The sequence below is a fragment of the Dermochelys coriacea genome, chromosome 17, assembly GCF_009764565.3.
Source record: "Dermochelys coriacea isolate rDerCor1 chromosome 17, rDerCor1.pri.v4, whole genome shotgun sequence".
NCBI classification, from domain to species: Eukaryota; Metazoa; Chordata; order Testudines; family Dermochelyidae; genus Dermochelys; species Dermochelys coriacea.
In genome coordinates this window covers 4,827,825-4,853,827 of record NC_050084.1, presented here as the reverse complement: position 1 = coordinate 4,853,827, position 26,003 = coordinate 4,827,825, and the positions used below count along the sequence as shown (strand labels likewise).

General features: G+C 43.7%; 1 protein-coding gene across 1 annotated transcript in view; it reads left to right on the top strand.

Annotated features, from left to right (window-relative positions):
- Positions 1 to 26,003, top strand: part of TEX14 (testis expressed 14, intercellular bridge forming factor) — a 71,239-nt gene that overhangs the window by 23,432 nt on the left and 21,804 nt on the right. The window contains 11 exon segments of the mRNA XM_043499348.1: positions 83 to 213; positions 1,779 to 1,892; positions 2,358 to 2,481; positions 11,282 to 11,460; positions 13,617 to 13,768; positions 15,582 to 15,772; positions 17,589 to 17,739; positions 18,977 to 19,974; positions 21,684 to 21,790; positions 23,822 to 23,901; positions 25,360 to 25,632. Coding sequence (XP_043355283.1) covers positions 83 to 213; positions 1,779 to 1,892; positions 2,358 to 2,481; positions 11,282 to 11,460; positions 13,617 to 13,768; positions 15,582 to 15,772; positions 17,589 to 17,739; positions 18,977 to 19,974; positions 21,684 to 21,790; positions 23,822 to 23,901; positions 25,360 to 25,632 — 2,500 coding nt within the window.

Below are 26,003 nucleotides of genomic sequence, written 5' to 3'. Positions count from 1 at the left end.
TTGCTCTGTGGTAGAGCTGGGCATAGAACCGAGGAATTGTTGAATATTTCTCCTTGTTATACAATGTATGGTTTTGTCTCAGTTTTATCTATCAGGCAGTAGGCAGCTAGGGTACCTGGCATCTCTCCCTATCATTTGGGATAAAGAAGTGGTTCAAGCAGATGATGAGCCAACATTCTCTTTCCACACTGGACCGTACATGATCATGACAAAGTGAGTGGACACTTCAACAGTTTTCAGGTGTTGTTTAATATGCATTATCATCAGCAAACTACTGGACCAGATGGCTTGTCTGGATTTTTTCCATGTGTTTATACGGTATGTTTACACAGCACACTAAGGGTATGTCTACACAGCCGAAAGTAAAGTGCTGCTGCGGCAGCTTTTAACGTGGCTGTGTAGTCGCAGCTCCAGCGCTGGGAGAGAGCTCTCCCAGTGCTGTAAAAAAACCACCTCTGTGAGGGGAATAGCTCCCACTCCCAGCGCTGTAGCACTATCTACACTGCCACTTTACAGCGTTGAAACTTGCATCATTCAGGGGGGGTGTTTTTTCACACCCCTGAGTGAGGAAAGTTTCAACGCTGTATGTGGCAGTGTAGACAAGTCCTAAGCCTGGGCTCTGACTCAGGTTTGAGCCCAAGCTCCCCTTCTTTCCACACACAAATAGAGTCTGCTTGTGTCAGTAAGCATTCAGGATCTAGGACCCTGCTAGGGGTGTGGGTCAGAACCCGAGTCCTGCTGTAACTTAGGTCCAAACCTTGTCATTTTGACACAGGTCAAACCACAGGCCTGAGTCAGAAGGTCTGCATAATGCAGTATGGACACGTTAGCATGATTTGTGAGACCTGGGTTCAGCAATTGTAAACACAGGTTTAAAATGCAACTTGGATACTCAAGCGCATGCTTGGAAACACCATGTTCATAAGCCTGATTCCCACAGACTTGGGTTTACAATTCAGTATAGATATACCCGTAAAGACCCAGTAATCATAGAAGTTGGAGATGGAAAAGTCCTAAGTTCACCCAGTCCATCTCCCGACCAGTGGAGGTTTGTCCTCTGTTATACATAGACTAATGTGTTGTCTTGCCTCCTTTTAATATTCGTTGACCATTATCATGCCCCCTCCCCATTCATGGTTAAACCAGCCTACAAATATTTAGGTCTATTAATGTTTTAATAATAATAAATGTTCTGGCTAATATTGGCCTCTGGGTGAGGCTCATAGACTGTATTTAGGTAGGATGAGTTCAAGCTCCAGGGTATACCTGGGTGTGGCCCAATTGCTCAAACCCAGAGTGGGCTGACTATAGAGCTGCAAGTACAAATCAGGTCCTTCTTCGCCTTTTCTGCTGATACAGCAAGTAATTCTGCCAGAAAAGGAGCATTCAGTGGGTCAGCTGGGTTGGTGACTCATTCCTTCCCAGAGGATCTAGCCTGTCTCACATGGGTTAATATTGCCTCCGTGAGGAGTGCTTCATAGTGTCATGGCTTTTTGCATAGGACTGTAGCGATATGGTTTGTCAAGCTGCACTCCTCTTTCTCTCCCCAAAACACGTCTCTTTCTCACTGCAGCTAGTCTTTGGCAAGCTGGGAGTTTATTGCTTGTCTAGGAAGCTGTGAGCCTATTGCCAGGGTTATCGAAGCGCTGGCACGTTACTAACACCAGGAGACAGATTTGTAATCCTGGGAAACTTTGCTGCTATTTGTAAGAGATGCTGTAACCAAAGAACCTATTGGACACATGGAGTGACTAGAGTTTCCTCTTCTCATCCTGTAGTTTAATGTGGGGCAGCAGCAGAGTCACAGTGAAGGAGCTCAACCTTAAACCACATCAGAACTGTAGTAAGCTACGTTTAGCTGATCTTCTAATAGCAGAACAGGAATATAGCAGGTAAGAGAAAATGCAAAATGCCTACAATGTGTCAGGTCTTTGGGCATCCCTGGGGCCTGCAAGAAAGTACAGGACATCTCAGCCTAACTAATGACTGGCTCAGAAAATAATGAATCAGGGTTACTCCTTCCTCTGGAAATGGGATTTACAGTTCTACTGTTCTTTCCCCTCTTGAGGTTTTCGGAAATCTGCAGTGGGAGGCAGGAGTAGGCAGGATTCCCTCCTGACCCATAAAAGTACTTTCCTGTACAGATCCTGGAAAGCATAATTGCAGGCTCTTATAGTGTTAACAATAAAAACATCAGTGACTCTCTATGAACAGTTTTCCTACCAGCTTGTTTTGCTTATTCTAACAGTAAGTTAAAAACATTGTGGGTGAAAAGATCCAAGAGGCCAGACATTCATTTCTCTTTTAATATAATATTCTTATTTGTGTGGTAATATTGGGATTTTTCTCCTTTGCAGTAAACTTCGTCATCCTCATTTGTTGCAATTGATGGCAGTTTGTCTGTCCAATGATCTGGAAAAAACCCGTTTGGTGTATGAGAGAGTTAACTTTGGTTCACTATACAGCATCCTTCATGAAAGGGTAAATGGAACGATTGTTTTTTATTTATTTTTAAAATAAAAATTACCCATAATTAAGAGATTTTACTGGATACCAGCATCCCCTGTGTTCTGAGCTAAATTCATCTCATTGAGAGAAGTATCCTTGACCTAGAAACAAAATGTGAGAAATCCTAACTCCTTTTATGTACTTAGGGACTTGTCTCATCACATAGCAATAGCCACTCCCTCTAACAGGCTGGCAGTTACACCCCTGTTACACCCCATCCTGCAGCTATTGAGCCAGCTGGAGAAAATTAATAAAGGAGTGGCTCTTTTGGGTCTTAGTTGTGGAGAAAAGGTTTAGGCTATGTTAGCTTCTTGGTAATTTCTTTTAACAAAGCCAAGCTCCAGGAAGGGTTGAGTTTTGACTCTACATCGTGGGTGGACTGTTTGAGAGCAGGCTAGGATAGGCACCTGTTCCCGCTCCCCATAACAGGGAGTATATTCTGTTCTTTGACAAATACAATGATGGGTATGAATCCGTTTCTGTTTCCTGAACATTCACCGTGACTTGCCCTACATTGCAGATACCAGGGAAATGTCAGGATTGGCTGTTAGTGTAGGAGTTCAAGGTTTAGTAGTTTGGTATTAAGCTTGTATGACTGTGTAACAGCGGTAAAGCCATTATTCTTGTGTTTTGCTCACCATTTACCATATTCCCACATTGTGGTAATTGACTTGGAGACTGAATTATTGCCTCAAAAAACAGAGGAGCATGGTTTTGCTTGATTTTTAATAGAAGCATGACAAGGTCTGCATTATTGTTCAAAATAAGGATGTTGGATATGTGCATGTGTGTTGGGAAAGTGCTTGTTTTCTGTATTTGGAAACATCAATAACAGTTTACCTGGAATAACAGAATCCTACCGCTTCTGGCTGGTTGCCTACCAGGGAGAATTCTGAAATCAATCCAGACTGGGAAGTAAGAATGACAAGTCTGCTTAATAAAGTTTCAGGGGTTCTGGTATCATGAACTAACAATATTGGTCCTTGCCAAAGACTGTTGACTGGATTAGCTTTTTGTCTTTTGGTTTGCACATACCCATAGACTTAGTGAATTATCCTGGGTATGTCTGCACTACGAAATTAGGTCGATTTTATAGAAGTCGATTTTTAGAAATCAATTTTATACAGTCGATTGTGTATGTCCCCACTAAGCTCATGAAGTCGGTTGAGTGCATCATCACTACCGTGGCTAGCATCGACTCACAGAGCCGTACACTGTGGGGAGCTATCCCACAGTTCCCACAGTCTCCGCTGCTCATTGGAATTCTGGGGTAAGCTCCCAATGCCTGATGGGGCAAAAACATTGTCGTGGGTGGTTTTGGGTACATGTTGTCAGTCTCCCCTCCCTCCCTCCCTCCCTCCCTCCGTGAAAGCAACTGCAGACAATCATTTTGCGCCTTTTTTCCTGGATTACCCATGCAGATGCCATAGCACAGCAAGCATGGGACCCACTCAGCTCACTGCTGCTGTTGCGAGCATTGTAAACACCTCGCACATTATACTGCAGTATGTGCAGAACCTGGCTAAGAGACAGCAGCACAAGGACGATTGTGAGGAGGACATGGACACAGATGTTCCTGGAAGCATGGGATGTGGCAATTGGGACATCATGGCAGCAGTGGGGCTGGTTGATACAGATTCTGGCAAACAAGCACAGACTGGTGGGACTGCATAGTCTTGCAGGTATGGGATGATTCAGAGTGCTGCGAAACTTTTGCATGTGTAAGGCTACTTTCCTGGAACTCTGTGAGTTGCTTTCCCCCGCCCTGAAGCACAGGAATACCGAGGTGAGAGCTGCCCTGACAATAGAGAAGTGAGTGGCGATAGCCCTGTGGAAGCTTGCAACGCCTGACTGTTACCAGTCAATCGGGAATCAATTTGGAGTGGACAAAACTACTGTGGGGTCTGCTGTGATTCAAGTAGCCAGTGCAATCACTGACGTTCTGCTATCAAGGGTAGTGACTCTGGGAAACGTGCAGGTCATAGTGGATAGCTTTGCTGCAATGGGTTTCCGTAACTGTGGTGGGGCGATAGACGGAATGTATATCTCTATCTTGGCACTGGACCACCTTGCCAACCAGTACATAAACTGTAAGGGGTACTTCTCAATGGTGCTGCAAGCACTGGTGGATCAAAAGGGACGTTTCACCAACATCAACATGGGATGGCCGGAAAAGGTGCATGATGCTTGCATCTTTAGGAACTCCGGACTGTTTGAGCAGCTGCAAGAAGGGACTTACTTCCCAGACCAGAAAATTACAGTTGGGGATGTTGGAATGCCAATAGTTATTCTTGCAGACCCAGCCTACCCTTTGCTTTCATGGCTCATGAAGCCTTACACAGGCAGCCTGGACAGTAGTAAGGAGCAGTTCAACTATAGGCTGAGCAAGTGCAGAATGGTGGTAGAATGTGCCTTTGGACGTTTAAAAGCTCACTGGTGCTGTTTGCTGACTAGGTTAGACCTCAGCGCAACCAATAGTCCCATTGTTATTACTGCTTGCTGTGTGCTCCATAATATCTGTGAGAGTAAGGGGGAGACTTTTATGGTGGGGTGGGAGGCTGAGGCAAATCGCCTGGCTGCCAGTTTTGAACAGCCAGACACCAGGGCAATTAGAAGAGCACAGGTAGGCTTGCTGCGCATCGGAGAGGCTTTGAAAACCAGTTTCATGACTGGCCAGGCTATGGTGTGACAGTTGTTTGTGTTTCTCCTTGATGCAAACCCGCCCCCTTTGTTGATTTTAATTCCCTGTAAGCCAACCACCCTCCCTCCTTCAATCACAGCTGTCAAAGGAGATAAAGTCACCAGTGTTTTGAAACCATGCATTCTTTCTTTATTAATAACTGATAAGGTAGCCTGAGTGGGGTGGATAGGGTGGGGTGGGGGAGGAGGGGAGAAGGGGAGGACAAGGCCACATTGCTTATTGTAGCCACACTACAAATCAAAACTGTTTGAATGACAGCCTTCCGTTGCTTAGGCCATCCTCTGGAGTGGAGTGGCTGGGTGCCCGGAACCTCCCCGCCCTGCGTTCTTGGGCGTCTGGGTGAGGAGGATATGGAACTTGGGGAGGAGGACAGGCGGTTGTACAATGGATGCAGCAGCGGTCTGTGCTCTTGTTGGCTTTCCTGCAGCTCCACCGGATGCCTGAGCATGTCCGTTTGCTCCCCCATTAGCCTCAGCATTGCATCCTGCCTCTTCTCATCGTGCTCACTTAATGCTTTCCTAACTCTGCCACTGAATGCCTCCATGAATTCAGCTGTGCCCTATCAGTGCGAGAGGACTGCATGAGCTTGGAAAACATGTAATTGCGAGTGTGTTTTTTTTCACCTTCTAATCTGCAATAACCTCAGGGATGGAGATGATAGGGGGAACATAGAAACATTTGCACCTGCAGGGGGATAAAAAGGGAGAGTAAAATTTAAGATGATACGTTTCTGAGAACAAAAGGGAGACTCTTTCACAGTGAATCAAGCAATTCACAGCAGACGGCACATGTGCTTTAGGTACAAGGTTTCATTTTGCCTTTTATATTGAGCACCTGCCGGTATGGTGACACATCACACACAGCTGGGCAACAGAATTCGGTTTCTAGGCAGCCACAGTAAGCCAAAGGGTACGTGGCTTCTAATGCCTTCATAACATGTGGGAATGTTTTCAAACTGCAGTGCCCTCCTTTCCCATAGCAAGCAATGACAGTTGGGTTGCCATTTAATGAAGCACACATCTCCCCCCCACCCCTCCACGTGGCTATTTGGGATGAGCCCTTCACCCCTCCCCCTGCCGCATGGCTATCTTCAGGGATGATTCCTTTTAGCAGCCTGTCATGAATGGGGTCCTTTTACTGTTCCCTTACAAAAATTCCCCTATTTCAACCAGGTGACCATGAATGATATCACTCTCCTGAGGCTAACACAGAAAGATATAGACCGAATGTTGCTTGAATGCGACCAAAACCCAGGACCATTCGCTGCCATGCTTTGTGCTTCAATGATTCCAGACTACTTGCTACTGGCTTGCCATGATAAAGTGTCCTACCGTGGAGGACGAAATAAGGCAGCCCTCCCCAGAAACCTTCTGGAAAGGCTTTCAGAGTACCTCCAGAAGAGCTTCATGGAGATGTCCCTGGAGAATTCCCGCTCCATCTCCAGACACATTAACAGACTTTTCCAGTAGCTGTACTGGCCACGAATACATCCCAAGTCTTCAGGGCAAATAAAACATTAAACACTATTGCTTTTAAACCCTTTACTGTAGTTACAAATATGCACTCACCAGAGGTGCCTTCTCTGCCTTCAGGGTTGGGGATCCCGCCTTTGGAGGGTATTGGCTCCAGGGTGATGAAAAGGTCCTGGCTGCCGGGGAGAACGGATTCACCGAGTGCATGCTGTACATTCTCCTCCTCCTCCTCTTCCTCTTCCTCATCCACTAAATCCTCCTCCGTGTTGCGTGAGACTCCCCCTTTGCAGGTGTCCACGGGCAGTGGTGGGGTAGTGGTAGGGTCCCACCCTAGAATGCCATGCAGCTGATCATGGAAGCGGCATGTATGGGGCTCTGACCCAAAGCGACTGTTTGCCTCCTTTATCTTTTGGTAGGCTTGACTGAGCTCCTTGACTTTCACGCGGCACTGCTGTGTGTCCCTCTTGTAGCCTCGAGTCCCGACCTGCGCTGCTCACTGGGCCGTCGCCATGAGGACATACAGCTCCCCTCCGCGCCAGAGGCGTTAGAGGTGGCAGCAGGTCTGTTGACACTCAGCACCGCCCTTGTCTCCCAGGAGGGAGAGGTCGCTGGTACCAATCCCAGGCCCCATACATTTTGTGGGCAAGCTGGCAATGATGTCTGCCATGAGGCCATCTCTGTTGCATTGACTGTCAGCACCAGGGGTTTCTACGGGGGAGATGCTCTGGTTCCCAAGCTGGCACTGATCCCCAGCACCAAGAGACTCCACTCCTCATCACAGTCAGAGACCTTGGAGGCAGAGTCCTTGCGCTCTAGCAGGAGCAGAAGATCCTGCTCCTACCATGGTCATCATCCCTACCTGGTGCCCTGGCAGGGCCAGTGGCAATCTCCTCAGTGGCTCTTCTGGACACCTTGGGACTATCATCAAAGCAAGGGTTCCAGATTGGCCTCAGTGGCCTCAGTTTTGGGCACTCTGACAGCGGGGCCAGCTCCCAAAGTCCTCTGCACGACTCCCAACACCGATTGTGGTGGTGTCCATGGCCCCAATTCCAGAGGAGTTAACGGCCCCAATCCAGAACTGATCCCTGCCCCAACTGAGGCACAACGCTCGGCGCCGACTGCAGCACCCACTCTGGTGCTGACCCCAGCACCGATCCCAGCACTGGCCATGGCGGCACCAACCATGGCACCTACCATGGTGCTGTCCTCTTTGCCCCGTGGGATCCCGGGAGGCCGAGGGCAGTGAACAGACCCCAGTATTGGCCGCCTTCTCTTCCTCTTCATCGCCAGATGACGCAGTGGCAGGTACCTCAACCATTTTGGCCTTAGATTCCTTCAGCAGCTGCTGAAACAGGTGGCCCAGAATCTAAATATTAAAACAGAAGAGGTGGTGAAGGAAGCCAACGCAATGGTCGATATTCTCTCCCCTCCTGAGCCATCCCGTGTCACGCTGCCACTGATCAAAACGATTAGTGATGCCACCAAGACACTGTGGCTGCCTCGCTGCCACCTACTGCCAAGAGATACGAGCAGAGGTACTTTGTTCCCTCGTGTGGATATGAACATTTGTACACCCACTCCCAGCTGGTCTCCCTGGTAGTGGATGCTGCTAACCAGCATGAGCGACAGGGCTACCAGGGGCCCTCTCCCAAGAACAATGAGGCCAAGAAATTAGACCTTTTTTGGGAGAAAAATATACTTGACTGGGGGGTTGCAGCTTTGTATCGCTAACTATGAGGCGGTGGTTAGCAGATACAATTATAATACCTGTGGAGCTATGCAAAATTTCACTGAACTTCTGACTCTAGTTCAGAGTTCTCCACACTAGCAGAGGAGGGCAAATTGATCTCCTGTACGTCCCTGCAGGTGGCCTTGGACACAGCAGATGCGGCCTCCCGCACGATGGCTACTGGGGTGACCATGAGAACGAGTTCCTGGCTGCAGGTTTCAGGCCTACCATTTGAGGTGCAGCAGACGATTCAGGATCTCCCCTTTGAGGGTCAGTCGCTGTTTTCAGAGAAGACTGACTCGTATTTGCACAGCCTCTAGGACTCATGGGCCACCCTGGAGTCCTTGGATCTCCACATGCCTGAGACCCAAAGGAGGTACTTCAGGCCTCCCCCACCCCCAAAGAATTATCAGCCTTAGGGCAGACAGGAAAGGTCACGTAGGAGGAACAGGAACTCAAGGAAGAGACCTCACCCCTCCTCTGGCCAGGGCTCTGGCTAGTCTAAACCTTCCTTAGGCCAGATGCAGGCCTTTTGAAGGTGTGCTAGGGGGCGACGCACAGTGCAGAGACTGGATCCTCCCCACCTTACCTTTTCGTTCTGTCTATCCCCTCTCTGCCCTGTGTGGGCCCACATTACATCGGGGTGTTGGGTGTGCCTCACGGTAGAAAGGGGATATTCACTCCAATTCTCGGCCCTCCAACCCTTCTACCCCCCTTCCCTGTCCCTCTTCAGGGACCCTTCTCACGAGCAACTCCTTATCCAGGAGGTGCAATTGCTTCTCTTACTAGGAGCAGTGAAAGAGGTTCCTCAGGGCTACAGGGACAGAGGCTTTTATTGCCCTCAACTTGAAGGATGCGTACTTTCATATAGCAATATGAAATACTTCAGGTTTGTGGTGAGCAATAACCATTACCAGTTCACCATCCTCCCGTTCGGTCTGTCAGCGGCGCCTCAGGTATTCACCAAGTATGTGGCAGTCATGGCCATGTTCCTGTACAGGCGCCAGGTACAGGTGTTCCTGTACCTAGACGACTAGCTGATCAAAGGCTGCTCCAGGGCTCTAGTGGAGGCGGAAGTCAAATTCATCATGGCAACATTCGACGCTCTGGGCCTTTTCCTGAATGTGGGGAAGTCCACTCTGTCCCCTGTTCAGCAGATAGAGTTTAAGGGTCAGTGCTGGACTCGACCCAGGCCAGTGCATACCTGCTGGAATCAAGGTTCCAGGCCGTGGGTGATAACATTCGGAGTCTCGGGCACTTTCCCACCACAGCATGAAATTGCCTAAGACTCCTGGGACATATGGCCGCGTGTTCCTATGTGGTGCAACACACCAGGCTCAGACTTCGGCCACTCCAATCATGGCTGGCCTCAGTATATCGGCTGGTTCAGGACAGTTTGGATAGGGCCATGACTCTACCTCGCCTTGTCCTCGACTCTTCTGTGGTGGCTTGACCCACAGATGGTGTGTATTGGGGTTCCCTTCACCAGCCCCCAGCCAACTCTCTCATTGGTGATGTATGCATCAGACTTGGGCTGGGGAGCACACCTGGGAGACCTCAGGGCACAAGGCCTCTGGTCTCAGGCAGAACTGGCTCTCCACATCAATGTCAGAGAGCTCAGAGCTGTGCGCCTGGCATGCCAGACTTTCCGAGCCCACTTGATAGGGAAATGTGTATCAGTTATGACAAACACCATAGCAATGTTCTATATCAACAAACAGGGAGCTGCACGCTCCTCTCCCCTGTGCCAGGAAGCCCTCATGCTGTGGGACTTTTGTGTAGCTCATTCGATACACCTGCAAGCATCGTACCTCCCGGGAGCACAGAACAGGTTTGGGAAGAGCTGCAAGTTTACTGCTTATATGTAAATTGAGGTAAACACACATGATTTTCTTTAGGATAGACCTGGTTCACAATTCCCACTGTTGTGCCTGGTTTAAACACACGTTAATCATAATTCTAGCATATATCCATAACTCTTTATACACACTGTATACATACATCACACAAGAACATTAATGATCAATGAGTTATTAGATTTCAAATGATACCTCGCAAGTTATATTTTGTACAAAGATTATTTCAGTAGTGTGTGAATGAAGGGGTGCCTAGTGACACAGTAGGATTAAAGGTAATGAGCTTAATCTGCAGCAAGGGAGTTTAGGTTAGATATTAGGAAAAACTTTCTAACTATAAAGATAGTTAAACTTTAGAATAGGCTTCCAGATAAGGTTTGGAATTCACATGATTGGAAAGTTTTAAGTATAGGTTGGACAAATGCCTGTCAGGGATGGTCTAGGTTTACTTGTCCTACCTCATCTTAAGGGGCTGGACTAGCTGACCTCTCGAGGTCCCTCCCAACCCTATATTTCTATGGTTCTATATGTATCAAAGGGCAGATTAGAGCTGAGTTACAACACTGAGTAGTAGGTTTTATCAGCTGTTTTACATTCTGTTATTGATGCTGATTGTTTTCCCTCTCCCTTTCCCATGACTGATTGCTTACTTATTTTTCCTTAACGAAAGGAGGAAACATGCAAAATATTATCACTGAGGTAGAGAAATGAAACACAAAGTTGAGAAATTCCAAAAGCTGTTTTTCTATTACAATGTTAATTTTGGCATGTTGCACATATGTATTATTTTCTGTTCTTTTTAGTGTATTACTGTTTGGTTTCACATAGATATTATATAATATTCTTCATGAGCAACGAGATTGAGTTAACTTTACAGTCAAAACCTTCCCTTTTTGATTTCTCCACCTTTAATGTTACATTAACCATAACTTTTGCATTATGTTGATCTTCAGTAATCAGCAATGCGAATGCTTAACTCTTCTGTTGTGTGTTTTGTTTGTTTGTTTTTTTGCAGCGTTCAGAATTCCCAGTATTGCACATGGAGACAATTGTGCATCTGCTGCTTCAGGTTAATGATGCTTTGAGGTTTTTGCACTCACGTGGATTTATCCACCGTTCACTCACCTCTTATGCTATACAAATTGTTTCTGCTGGTGAAGCAAAGTTAACCAACTTGGAATACATGATAGAAAGGTAAAGAATTATCACATTGTTACTTGGAAAGGTGAATGGGTCAAATTGAGGACTGAATTCTGTGGTCAGGGTGATCCTGCAGCTCTCCTGATTACTTGTGGATTGCGGTGCATGAGCAAGGGCACAGAGATCCATTCTAATCTTTCTTTGACAGCGTTGCAGATTTGACTGTAGGGAGAGGGGTTTTCACATCTCCATTACTCAGATACATGGTCAGTGCTCATTCAGTGACATAAGTTTCAGGTGATCTCAATTTTTATGGCTTCCCTATAAATACCTGAAAATAGTGGTTAACAATAGAAGAAAGGTCTCTGCTCCACTCTAGTGTAAAGGCTCTGCAGTAGAGACTTAGAACAGAAAATGGAACCTGCATCTAGTGACCATACAGAGACAGAAATCCTATTGGAGACTTTAATTCTCTTTCTCTAGTGTAAATAGTTTCAATGTATTCAGATTATAATAAACCTCCGTTTATGAAATCTGATCCTACAAGATCCTGGGGGCCCCACAACTCCCACTTATTTTAGGGATACTCAGCACCTTGCATATATATACACACATGGTGCAGTTTCTCTCTGAATAACATTATTTCACTATGAGATCCATCCGTCTCCCATTAATGTTAATAGAAGGACTGTCATTGGCTAAATGGGAATTGAATCAGACCCAGAAAGAGGGTGTATATATATATGCATGTGCTCACAGACATACCTCAAGTTATCTTTTTTCAGCTTCTGTAGAAATACAGTTATTATTGGCAAAAAGAAAACAGCTCATGAAAGCTTATGCTCAAATAAATTTGTTAGTCTCTAAGGTGCCACAAGTCCTCCTTTTCTTTTTGCGGATACAGACTAACAGGGCTACTACTCTGAAGCCAGTTATTATTGCCATATATTAGCAGAGCCCTCTGTTGGTGAAAATGAGATATAGCAGCCTCTTGCCAAGCTTTATCACTTTCCTGTTGTCTTTTCTACACATGTATTTCCTATGTGAAGGGATATTGTTAATTTGAACTTTTAAAAAAATAATTATTTTTTTAAATGGTTTTAGGTACTAAATAGTATGTCTTTAGTTGTTTTTTTAAAGTTCCATTTAAAATTTTTAAAAGTGCAGACGGGTTTTTCCACTTCCCACGTGGTGATTATAGGTGTTTGCTGAGAGAAGAAGAAACTGGCTGATAAGATTATAAAGGAAAAGAGTGAAATTGAGTATAAGCCAAAAAAATTGCCCAATATACAAAGCAAATTAACTGAAAAAAATAGACATTTCCTCTCCACTCCTGTTAACTTCTTTCAGTTATAAATAAGTCTTAGGTCTTACTTGTATTAATGATAGGTACAATATTTTCTGACAGAAATGTGGTTTAAGTCAATTGTGTCTCTTGAATATACCTGAAGTGTAGCCTGCAGCACTGCTTTTCACTAACATGGGGTCTCTACCTAAAATATCTGACCCTGTTCCCTTGAGCAATATTAAATTAAGGGAAAATGAGCATCTGTAGAATGAGAAAAAAACCTTTGTCCTGGACAGTGATTTTTAAAGAACACTTATTCTCAGTTTAAAGTGAAGAACAATGAGATGTAACTATTGTGTGAGTAGAGGGAAGTTAACTTTTAGTCATTTAGAAGCCAAATAAATATAAACAAGCTAGATGGCACAACTCGCTAGTCTTTCACCTGTGCTATGAATGCTGACCAGAGTGAAAGACGTGGTTGTAAATACTCCATAGTTTGGACATCTTTAACCTCTGGTTTGTCTTTATTTGAGGATAAAGCTTTGAAAGAGACTGCTATATCTCATTTTTACCAACAGAGATCTCTTCTATAATGTGCCTATACAAGCTGTTTTTGAGCTGGTTTAGCTTTTTTGGTAAATTTTGTGCATAGCTTGGATCATTTAAAATAAATGCATATATGAAAATAAAGAAATGAATTGCTGGATCCCATACTGTCAGAGCTTCCAAAGGAGGCACTGCGGTTGTAGGTCTATTTTTAACTTAACATCCTGGACAGAATTAATCAAACATTCAACTCAGTTGACATTGGTTGGTTTGTTTCCCAGTTTTAACACGATTTATCAAATCCTTTTGTCTCTGACTACTCATCACATATTATGGTTTTCCAAATTTGACCCTGTTTTGTGTTCTCTCCTGGCAGCAAGGATGGAGGGGACCACAGTGATCTCACACGTGTTCCTGTCCCAGCTCAGCTGTATAAGTGGTGTGCTCCTGAAGTGATCCTCAAAAAGGCCACCACAGTCAAATCAGACATTTATAGCTTCTGTATAGTAATGCAGGAAGCCCTAACAGGTATAGTTAAAGACATTCAGACTTCTGTCACTGAGAGTATGTCTCAGAGTAGCAGCCGTGTTAGTCTGTATTCTTTTTGAGAGTATGTCTACACTGCAATTAGACACCTGCGGCTCGCCCATGCTGGCTGACTCAGGGTCGTGGGGCTTGGGCTGTGGAGCTGTTTAATTGCAGTGTAGACTTCCAGGCTTGGGCTGGAGCCAGGGCTCTAGGACCCTGTGAGGTGAGAGGAGCCCAGCTGCCCAGAGCTCAGCCTGCAGCCTGAGGCAAAATGTCTACACAGCAACTAAACAGCTCAGCAGCCTGAGCCGAGTCAGCTGGCATAGGCCAGCTGTGGGTGTCTAATTGCAGTGTAGACATACCCTGAGTTATCATGGAGTACCCTGAATACACAAAGTGTGAGTGCAATCTCCTTAGGTGATTGCATACCCCCTGCAAAGCTCCTTTAGTGATTAAGTTTTCTTTTTATGGGAAGGAAAGTTGCAAAAAAAAGAAGGACATTACATGTCTTATTTGCATGATATGTGCTCCTGTAACCTTCTGTATAACCTGCTGATATTTGGGGAGAAGCTAGGAACACCCTTTTTAACTAGTGAAATAAACATTGGATTCAGCAAAGTTTCTGGAGGGAGAGTGAAGAAATAATAGATAATTTGTCTAGAAGCATTTGTTTCAATGTATCAGCATTTCATTATGGAGTTGTACTTGTACCATTAATCAATGATGGGGGGAAAGCGAGATGACAAAATTGGAGATGGCACAAAATTAGATAGGCTGGTGTAGACTGGAGAAGACTGAGAGGAATTTTCAAGCTGTTACCTAGCTAAATGAATGGGCAGCACCATGGCAGATAAAATTCCAGGCTGACAATCACCATTGAATGAAGGAATAATTGGAATTAAAGGTACATGTTGCTGGTATCTAAATTTACTATAATAACTCAGGATAAAGACATAGCCATCATTGTGGAGAAATTAATGAAAACTCGACATGCACTGCTGGTCCAGAAAGCAAACAAAATATTAGGCTCTGTAAAGAACAGAATAGAACAGGTTTCAGAACATTATACTAAAAATATGCTATGATACAAACGTGTGGTGCGCGCACTTGGAATACTATGTTCAGTTCTGATAATCCTATCTGAAAAATTTTATATATCAGAAATAAAAAGGGCTCAGAGAAGGGTAACAAAAATGACAAAAATTGGAAAGATTTTCATATGAAAAGAAACTGAAACAATTGGGATTGCTTTGTTTAAAGAGGAGGTGAGAGGAGAAGGTGAGCAAACAATGTTTTACAGAAGGTAAATGAGGCACTTCTTCCTATTTACCTTTTCTCGTAATGCTAAAACAAGAGGACAGTCAATGAAAATGTCAGGTAACAAATGAAACCAGATAAAAGAGAATCCTTCTTTACATAGCACACAGTTAACTTATGGAACTCATTGCCACAAGGTATTATAGAGGCAAAGAGTTTATTAAAATTCTAAAAAGGATTAGACTTTTATATTAATAATGAGAACATCCACAGTTATAACAGATGGGATGAAAAAAAATTATCTTAGGGATAAACCAACCACTACTGAGAGGGTTTAGGAAGAAATTTCCTCTGGGCAGGTTATTCCATAATTGTCCACTAGGAAATTTGTGGCAGCTTCCTCTGAAGCATCCAGTGTTGGCTACTGTCAGAGACAAGATACTGGACTAGACAGACTGCTGGTCTGATTTACAGTAGCAGTTGTTTCTGTGATTCTTCCCCTTCTTTGGTTAGGGCCATGCTGTAAATCATACAGTATTTGTTATATGTCTTACAGAAACTCTTCCCTGGAATGGGCTTGAAAGCTCAGGTATTAAAGAATTCGTAGTTTCTGGGGAACATTTGGAAACTGATGTCAGGCTTCCTAACCCATACTATGACATTGTAAAGACAGGTCTAGAGCCTAAACAAAAGGACCGCTCCATGAGTCTTCAGGATATTCGCTATATATTGAAGAATGACTTAAAGGTAACTCTCAGGATTGTAGCCTTTATGCTTTTAAAATCGTAATTGGTTAATTGTCTCCTAGAGGGCAGGTTGTTCTGTTTAAGTCTGGGTCTGAGTTTTCTTTTGTTTATTTGGGCAAATCAGTTTAAAATAAAAGTTGAAGACATTGGAGAACCAAATAAACTTCTCCTCACAACCTTCCTTATGACAGGTTTCAGAGTAGCAGCTGTGTTAGTCTGTATTCGCAAAAAGAAAAGGAGTACTTATGGCACCTTAGAGACTAACAAATTTATTTGAGCATAAGCTTTCGTGAGCTACAGCTCACTTCATCGGATGCATTTGGTGGAAAATACAGTGGGGAGATTTATATATACACACACAGAGAACATGAAACAATGGGTTTTAAACAACACACTGTAAGGAGAGTGATCACTTAAGATGAGCCATCACCAGCAGCACGGGAGGGGGGGGGAAGGAGGAAAACCTTTCATGGTGACAAGCAAGGTAGGCCATTTCCAGCAGTTAACAAGAACATCTGAGGAACAGATGTGTTGGAGAGGTTTTAGTTGGGGGCTGAAGGTGATGACTAGTGGCGTTCTGTTATTTTCTTTGTTGGTCCTGTCTAGCTTTCATCCAGATCATACCACACGATCCATTGTCTACAGCCAAGCTCTACGATATAACCGCATTTGCTCCAACCCCTCAGACAGAGACAAACACCTACAAGATCTCTATCATGCATTCTTACAACTACAGTACCCACCTGCTGAAGTGAAGAAACAGATTGACAGAGCCAGAAGAGTACCCAGAAGTCACCTACTACAGGACAGGCTCAACAAAGAAAATAACAGAACGCCACTAGCCATCACCTTCAGCCTCCAACTAAAACCTCTCCAACGCATCATCAAGGATCTACAATCTATCCTGAAGGACGATCCATCACTCTCACAGATCTTGGGAGACAGGCCAGTCCTTGCTTACAGACAGCCCCCCAACCTGAAGCAAATACTCACCAGCAACCGCACACCACACAACAGAACCACTAACCCAAGAACCTATCCTTGCAACAAAGCCCGTTGCCAACTCTGTCCACATATCTATTCAGGGGACACCATCATAGGGCCTAATCACATCAGCCACACTATCAGAGGCTCGTTCACCTGCGCATCTACCAGTGTGATATATGCCATCATGTGCCAGCAATGCCCCTCTGCCATGTACATTGGTCAAACTAGACAGTCTCTACGTAAAAGAATGAATGGACACAAATCAGATGTCAAGAATTATAACATTCAATAACCAGTCGGAGAACACTTCAATCTCTCTGGTCACTCGATTACAGACCTGAGGGTGGCTATCCTTCAACAAAAAAACTTCAAAAACAGACTCCAACGAGAGACTGCTGAATTGGAATTAATTTGCAAACTGGATACAATTAACTTAGGCTTGAATAGAGACTGGGAATGAATGAGTCATTACACAAAGTAAAACTATTTCCCCATGTTATTTCTCCCCCCCACCTCACCCCGCACTGTTTCTCAGATGTTCTTGTTAACTGCTGGAAATAGCCTACCTTGCTTGTCACCATGAAAGGTTTTCCTCCTCCCCCCCCCCCGCTGCTGGTGATGGCTCATCTTCTTAAGTGATCACTCTCCTTACAGTGTGTATGATAAAACCCATTGTTTCATGTTCTCTGTGTGTGTATATAAATCTCCCCACTGTATTTTCCACCAAATGCATCCGATGAAGTGAGCTGTAGCTCACGAAAGCTTATGCTCAAATAAATTTGTTAGTCTCTAAGGTGCCACAAGTATTCCTAACCTTCCTTATGTTACAGGACTTGATCGAGTCTCGAATTGGTCGCTCTGATGAAAGCTCAACTGCACAAAGGCATGATATATTTCCAGATATAAACATCTGTTTGGGGTCCTCATCTAATTACAAGAGGGAAATGCTGGAGCTGCAAGGAGAGGAGATAATAAAGACTGGTACGTTTCTATTCATGGAGGGCATGTCAACAACCTTCACACTGGTGTTTGTTCCCCCCCATCCTGGGGGCATAAGAGAAATCTTAACAACCTGGCCACCGGCACTCAAACAGTTTTGTGCTGCCAATAGACATAGGCCAGTAGAAGATTTAGTAAAGTGTATCCTTTCATTTGGAAGGTGTAACTCCACTGAGTTAGAGCCAAATCGTGGAACTAGCAGAGCTGTTGGAAGGAATTCCCACAGGGCTTTGGGGCAAGACATGTTTCTCCTTCTTTCCTTACTCCACTCTAAAACAGGTTGCGAAGGGCTGCAGTAGATCCCTTCTGTATCCACCCTCTCTCTGCAGAAGAGAATTATGGACCCACCTCAGCTTTCAGAGCTCCATGGGCTGCAGAGAATATGGACCCATATGCAAAGTCCCCATATACTCCTTTTGCTTCTGTAGTGGAACCATAAGTTCCAGGAAGAAAAGGAGTACTTGTGGCACCTTAGAGACTAACAAATTTATTTGAGCATAAGTGAGCTACAGCTCACTTCCAGGCTAGATCTGGTTGGGAATTTTCTGTTGGAATGATTTTCTGACAGAAAATGCCTTTTTTGTACAAAATTTTCCATGGGAACATTTCAGTTTTGCTGAAAATTTTTGATGTTTTCATAGGGAAAATCGAAATGATGGCTCTCTGCCTCCCTGACTTTCTGCCTGTCCAGCAACTTTGTTGAGGGGGAAGCCGGGATGTGGCAAGTGAAGTTCACAAGAGCATTCCAGATGGGTAGCAAGCTGAAAAAATCCTTTTTGGTTCTCCTGAAATGGAATCTTTCTGGAAATCCCTTCCCTTAGCTTTTTTGTTCTGGTCTGGGAGGAAATTATTTTCAAAAATGTGAATTTTTTTGTGGGAAGTGATTTCCATTTTCTGGCCAGCTCTGATTAAAGTCATTTACATATGTAGAGGAAGGAAAATGGACATTAATTGTTAAAATGTGACTCTTCCAGGTCAGCACTAAAGATCTTGCGGTGCATTTTGAAATGAATAAGGCATAAGCCTAGTGTCCTACCTCACAGACCCCATTAAACAGGGTCTACTTTTCAAGACAGTGTGTGATGATGATAATAGAAATGTTTATACACAGAGGAGTTGAATGCTGCTACTTGAATAACAAAAAGGGATTAAAATGTCTAAGCAATATGTGTAATGGAGGCCTAAAAGAGTAGCTTAATATTAACATCTGATTTTTCAGATGGCAGCTTTACTGCACCAAAGTGTTCAGTTTCTCCTGCTGAAAAAGAAACCATCATAGATCATGAGGGTATAACTTGTATTCAGCCAGTTACACAGAACCTGAGCCAAGATACAGCTTCTGAACTCCAGAGGACCTACAGTGTTAGTGATATGGACGACAGCCTCTGTAGTTTTGAAATGAATGAAATCTATGCATGTTATCCAGAATTACATGAAGATGTTCTGGAAGAACTAGCTGGATTAGATCGTGCTTTGGAAGATCAAATAAAGCAGCAAAATGTAGACGAGGACAAGGCCGTCTCCCAAATCTTACCTCCACCTCCTAAAATACAGTTAGTGGAGCAGCCAAATTCTAGTGAGGAAGTCAGCTCTTCAGAAATGGGTACAGAGTACAGTATAGAGGAGGTAGAGAGACTAAGTGAAGCATCTGAGTCATGCATGCTGCCCTGGTTGGGAGCAGATGTCAAGGAAAGTATGCGTAGCCCATCCAAAACTGAGCAGCACATCAGCAAATGTGTCCTTAATCTCAAGATTTCTCAGACTTTATTGCAGCAGGCAACAGATTCCCTTTACAGAACAGAAGTGAAATTAGACAAATTAGAGACTGTTCAAAACCAACACAAGCTGCTTAAGGAAATCCAAGCAGATCAAGTTTCTAAGCAGAAGTCCATAGAGAGCTACTTAGATAAAATTGATGATATTCTCAAAAATATCAAGATCCCCTTTTCAGGAGCTGATGCTTTTTTGTGGAAGGCAGTAGGCCCTCCATCAAGGAACTATATATCACCACCACTGCGAGTGCCTGGGGTGCAAAGTGCTTTGGAGGTTGACCATTTCCAGGCTATCTCAAAAGCTGTGAAGGAACCAAGGGCAATTCAGAGTGAGAAGATTGAGTGCTTTGATCAAAGGCATAAGAATACAGATAATGACTGCCAGGATGATTTCAGCTCCAACATGGTGAAGAGTACTGAGGCTCAAATAGTGCCAGACTATCAGGTAAAGGGGAGAGGAGTATGACTGGCCATATAGCTATTACTCATATAACTATATTGTGTATCAGGAGTGTAGCACTGACAAGATGCACAGGTCTGGATGCTCTTTCAAAAGAGCACACTGGTTATCGCTTATTTGAACGTTTGTGTACTATACATGTTGTGCATTGAATAGAAAATGATCAGTCTAGTCCTGAGTGCAGTAATGTCAGATTTTTTTTGCTTTATCAAAATAGTAATTTTTCATATATATATTTCATCTTTATTTATGGCCACATTCTGCTAACTTGTATCCCATGGAGTCTTGTAATTGACAGTACATGTAGCAAGATCATCTGGGTCATACATTTAAAAATTGGCCTCTAATTTTGTGCTCATCATTTTTGCATTGGTGTGCGCAAATCTGTTTGAACATACAAATTTTAAAGGCTGATTTTGAAGATGGCTGAAAATGCCCATGTATAAAAGCATAGGGAGGCCTTAGTTCTATTTGCACATACAGTTGTTTTGCTTTTTTATTTATTTGAGTAACCTTCTGGTATGCATGATGCTTCACAGATGCAGCAATCAGACAAGGTTCCTGTTGCTTAGTTTAATTGAGACCAATCCAGTGGCACAGTAGAGAAAACATTTTGTCATAAGGTGGAGGGAGGAATATCCGTGAGTCAGAGCAAGCAGAAAGGGAGAGGTGTTTTTTGGGTTACAGACATCTGAGATGTTGTGTCATGGGGATTTATAGGTGTTTTTGGATGTTGAAAGAATGATTTAACATGTTTAGCATGAAAGTGGTGGACTGTTAGTTTAAAAAAATGGGTTTGAAGGATGGATATGAGTCAACAGTGTAACACTATTGCAAAAAAAGCAAACGTTATTCTGGGATGTATTAGCAGGAGAGTTGTAAGCAAGACACAAGAAGTAATTCTTCCGCTCTACTCTGCGCTGATTAGGCCTCAACTGGAGTATTATGTCCAGTTCTGGGGCCACAATTCAGGAAAGATGTGGACAAATTGGAGAGTCCAGAGAAGAGCAACAAATATGATTAAAAGTATAGAAAACATTACCTATGAGGGAAGATTGAAGAATTTGGGTTTGTTTAGTCTGGAGAAGAGAAGACTGAGAGGGGAGATAACAGTTTTCAGGTACATAAAAGGTTGTTACAAGGAGGAGGGAGAAAAATTGTTCTCCTTAACCTCTGGTTGGCCGTTACGAAAAACTTCCTAATTGTCAGGGTGGTTAAACACTGGAATAAATTGCCTAGGGAAGTTGTGGAATCTCCGTCATTGGAGATTTTTAAGAACAGGTTAGACAAACACCTGCCGGGGTGATCTAGATAATACTTAGTCCTGCCTTGAATGCAGGGGACTGTACTAGAAGATCTCTCAAGGTCCCTTCCAGCCCTCTAATTCTACGATTTATGTACATTTCCGTAAATTGTCTAGCACCAGTAATTCCCAGGAGGCACTTGCAGAATTGGGCCCTTTAGTATATAAAGAACCTGTTAGGAGCTTTAGAGTGTACTTTTTCCTACTCCAGGGTCTGAACCTGCCACTTTTACTCATGTCAGTAGTGTCACTGAAATGGAGCCCAGTTAATAAAGAGTGCCAGATCCAGTCCTTTGTATGCATTTGGAGAAAACTAAGCTAATAATAAGCACATTTGGCAATGTAGTGCCAGGCAAACTCTGAGTCATGGTGTGATGGCCTGATTTTTCAGCGATTGCATCCATGGTTGACGGTAAGGCGGAAAAAAAATGTCAACTTGCAACACCATAGAGGAACTGATTCAAGTTCTGGAGGAAGTGGAATCGAGGAAGAGAAATGGTGAGTTCTGTCTGTTACTTCAGTTCTAGTCACAAAGAAATAAATTCCTGTAGATTCCTCCCACTAAAACCTTTGTCAAAAGGAGACACCTCTAGGATTAAAACTGGCATTGCGTTTTTCTCAGCAAGCAAAAAGCCATCCATCCAATTAAGAGCCTTCCATGAAACAAACTCATTGTCAGCTACAGAGCTGACAAGATATCAACCAAGAGAGCTTAATACGGAGTCAGAATCTGTCAGTGCAGAATACCTATCCCTCTGGGATCTGTGCTCACCAGCCAAGAGGTGAAACAGGTAGGAATTGACGTGATAAATGATATCTCAGCACCTTAAAATGGTTTTAGAAGTTTTCAATTCTTTTCTGTAACTTATACACGAATATCTGTTCGCATATATAATGTGTATGTGGAAACATCAATATACTGAACGGGAGAGTGCCAAGTGAGTTAGTCTTAAACTGTGAAACTGACTAAGGAAACCAGTCTAGTTTCACTGTCACTGCTCAGTGAAGGGGTTTTTTTAAATTTCCAAATAGCATGTCTGTCAGCAACTAAGCAGGATGTTTAAAGTTCCCTTGTAATATTCTGAGGTGCCATTAGCACCACAGTTAAAGGAATTGATTTTCTAATTATTATTTTTATTTCTTGTCCCCTTTAAAGTACAATAGAATAAGTGTATTTTTGGTGTATGTGCATATTTTTGTTTGTGTAGATAGTAAGGGCCAAATCCTGGTCCCTGTGCATATTCTGACTCAAAGCTTAAAGTAAAGACTTCTATTGACTTCCATGGGTGTTGCATCAATCCTTGTGATGTGGGTAATGGAAACTGAATCCTCCCTCTAAACCCAGTGGCAAAGAACAGAGAACCTGTGCAGCCCTTCAGTAGCAGCTAGTGCAAACCTCAGCATTATACTCCATTATATGCAGTTCCCCTGACCTAGTGAGATAAGCTGTATTTTGTTCTTCTTATCTCTCTGCACCTGATATTTCCATACAGACATCAAAGTAAACGACAAAACTGAGTCAATGGCAGAGCTGGGAATGGTGACAGACACGTGTTCTAACCCTAGAAAGACTTCATAAGGTTAAACCAGCTAGAAAAAATCATGTTGCACTAACCTGTTTAGTTTTTTTTTTTTTTTAAATTAATCAAAGAGTAAGTAAAGGTGACCCTATGGATTAAAATCCCCTTGTTAAGGAAATAAATTACCAGATGATAAATGGGAAAGATTTGTCATGGGTTAAAAACAGGTGACATAGTCATGTCAATCACTGCACTTTAGAATGGTGACAGGTTAATAGGCGGGTAGCCAAGGAATTGATAATGGGACCATTGGTATCCAAAATGGAGGTGCCAAGTGTTTTCAGTTCTCCACTGATCAGCTGATTGACCTACAGAGTATATATCTATTTGACACTTAGAATCATATAGAATCGTAGAAGATTATGGTTGGAAGAGACCTCAAGTCATCTAGCCCAACTCCCTGCTCAAAGCAGGACTTGGTGATGAGGAAGGCATAATGCCAAGATTTTTTGGTTTGTCCTTTGGAGATGCCCAGAGCCTTGTGGGATCAGATTCTAAAGCACTGATGGTGTCATGCTAATCCATAATGGTTTTAAGTCATCCGCTGCAATCTAGGCCATTGGGAAATCAATGTGCTAGTTCTGAGGGGCTTTTAGAACCTGTATGGTGAGAGACCTAGACTACGTCTACACAGCGGAGCCTATGCCAGTATGACCGCTTGGTTTAGCTGCAGCCTATCCCGACAGAAGTTTTTCTGACAGTATAGGAGAACCACCTCCCCAAATGATGTTACCTATGTTGACAGAAACATCTACTCTGGAGTTTTTGTTGGCATAGCTATATCATTTTTTCACACCCCAACCAACATAGCTATGCTGATATAATTTTAAAGTATCGACTTTGCATCCCAGAGCTCTTAGTGTTTTGCTAAATGGGGAACGGTTAATGATACATTTCTGTATTTATTAACGGAGATTTGTTTGATGCATCTCGTAACAATTTACTGTAGGTTTTTTCCAAAATCGGCATCTGAAATTTATAACACAAGGAGAAGTGAGGAGCGAAGGATGGTGCAGTCAGAATGGACGAGTGAGTAAATGGCAATGTTGATTAAACACTGGAGTTAACTAACATGTCCGAAACACATTATTAGACCTTCCAATGACTTTTTGTCCCTCATGAAAGAGCTTTATGCTGCTGTTGGGGCTCCTAGAATCCCCCCCTATCGTCCTGCATTTAGACAGTCCTAATTCCCCCCACCCCCACAAGCTCCCTTTGTGCCACTCTCTCATCACCTTCTGTTACAGGTATTCCCTGCAACTTCACCCAGCCAGGGGTTCTGTGTGCCCCATTCCTCCTCCTCCCATATCAGGGTCTCCCATTCTCTCTCCCCACCCCTCCAATAATTCTTCTTTCTGTGTGGAGATAAATCATTCAGGGTGTCAACCTACTCAACCCAGTTGGGAGGAGAAGCAGAGAGGAAATAGAAGTATTGTTATGCTGGAAAGTGTTAATGGGTGCCATGGACAAGTTGTTTGATCTGTAAACAATTGCTTGAGGTGCTTGAGCTAGCCACCAGTTCACACACCCTCCATTTTCTCCCTCTCAGTTTTCTAATTTCCCCCCATATTAAGCGGGGTTTGGCCATTGATACTTAAAACATTCCCTGAAATTTTGGAATTGATGACATGTGGTGTTCAGAAATTATCACTTTACAGCAAGACAGACAGACTTATAAGTGCCATCGAGTTGAATGTAAAGTCTTTGTAGGCACCTAAATAAAGGCAGCCTGATTTTCACAGGTGCTGAGCCACCTGCAGCTCCAATCTACTTTACTGGGAGTTTTGATTAAAAATGGAATAGGGTACTCGAGATAGAGTCCATAGTCCAGGCAGTTAATTGTCAGGCCATTGGTGTCTTCTTTTCTAATTTTTTTTTTTGTGGTTTAAAAAAAAAAGATACTGTGTATGCAACAGGGGCATCTTCAGTGTAGGGCATCATTCATCTTCCCCTTGAGGAAACACTGTGCATTCTGAAGGGAAACCCTGTGTTCCCAATAAATCCAGCATATGTGGGTTCAGTATAACCACATTAAGATGCTGTAGGAAATGTTAGCCCACTGTTCTTGAAGGAGTAACAAGAACAGCCTGGAATGAATCCAGCGAAGTATACGAATGGGATTTCTCCCTTGTGAGTCATTGCAACAGCTGCTAGATGGCAGTATAACATGAGTAATAGAAAGTTCATATTACCAGAGATTGACCCATTCAAACATTCCTTGGTGAATGTGTATGTATAGAGGTTTCCCAATCAGTGTCTGCAGGATTTAAGCTTTCATTAAAACAGAAATAAGTTTCTAGTCAGTATGATTGTAAAGTAAAACCTTTTGGCTGTGGCTCTGGGGCAGTCTGCAGTCAGCCTGAAGCAACAAGGGGGAAGGACTGAACATCCAAATTGCAGGCAAGTTCTGCAAGAGGGTACCGAGAGACCCTAGTTTGTGACCAAAGTTCCAAGAAGGTGAACCTAGAGTATATACTTTTTGCCTAGCCGAAGTGAAGCAAATGGCTAAAAGAGTGGCGTTTGGGCAGCTGGGACTTCTCCCTCCGTATCCGCCAAGTGAATGCACCTCAGAAAGCGAGGCAGAAAGCGTGAAGGAAGCCTTTCCACATATCATCTTCAGGGGCCAAGAATATGCTGGCTGGCAGAGAAAGGATGACAGGTGGTACACAGGCGATGGCACTGAAACCCAGGATCTGGGCAGGAAGGAGATGGATGAGTCAGAGGAGAGTGACTTGGAGTCTGTATTCAGAAGTTTTGCAGGTAATGCTGATGGAATTGGTCTTCCTGCCTTTCCAGTCAGACTGGTCACAGATGGCATGGCACAGGGAGACTGGAGATTATTTGACTTTTGGAGTGATCATTGGCCACTGTTGCTTCTAAAGTTGCCCCCTAAAGAAGGTCAGTGAAGAGTATAGACTATGCACTGAACTGAGAAGTATACACTAAGGGGCAGATAAGGCGTCCCATCCAGGGGAGTACTGAGCTCCCTCAGCTCCCATAGGTTTTGATGGGAATTGAGGGACCAAAGCCCTTATCATGTTAGAGCCCATAGAGAGGGTCACGTGCCTATATTTCCCCAGTTTTAATGTCTGCATATGTCTATACAAGTCTACTGGACAGTGATATGGTAG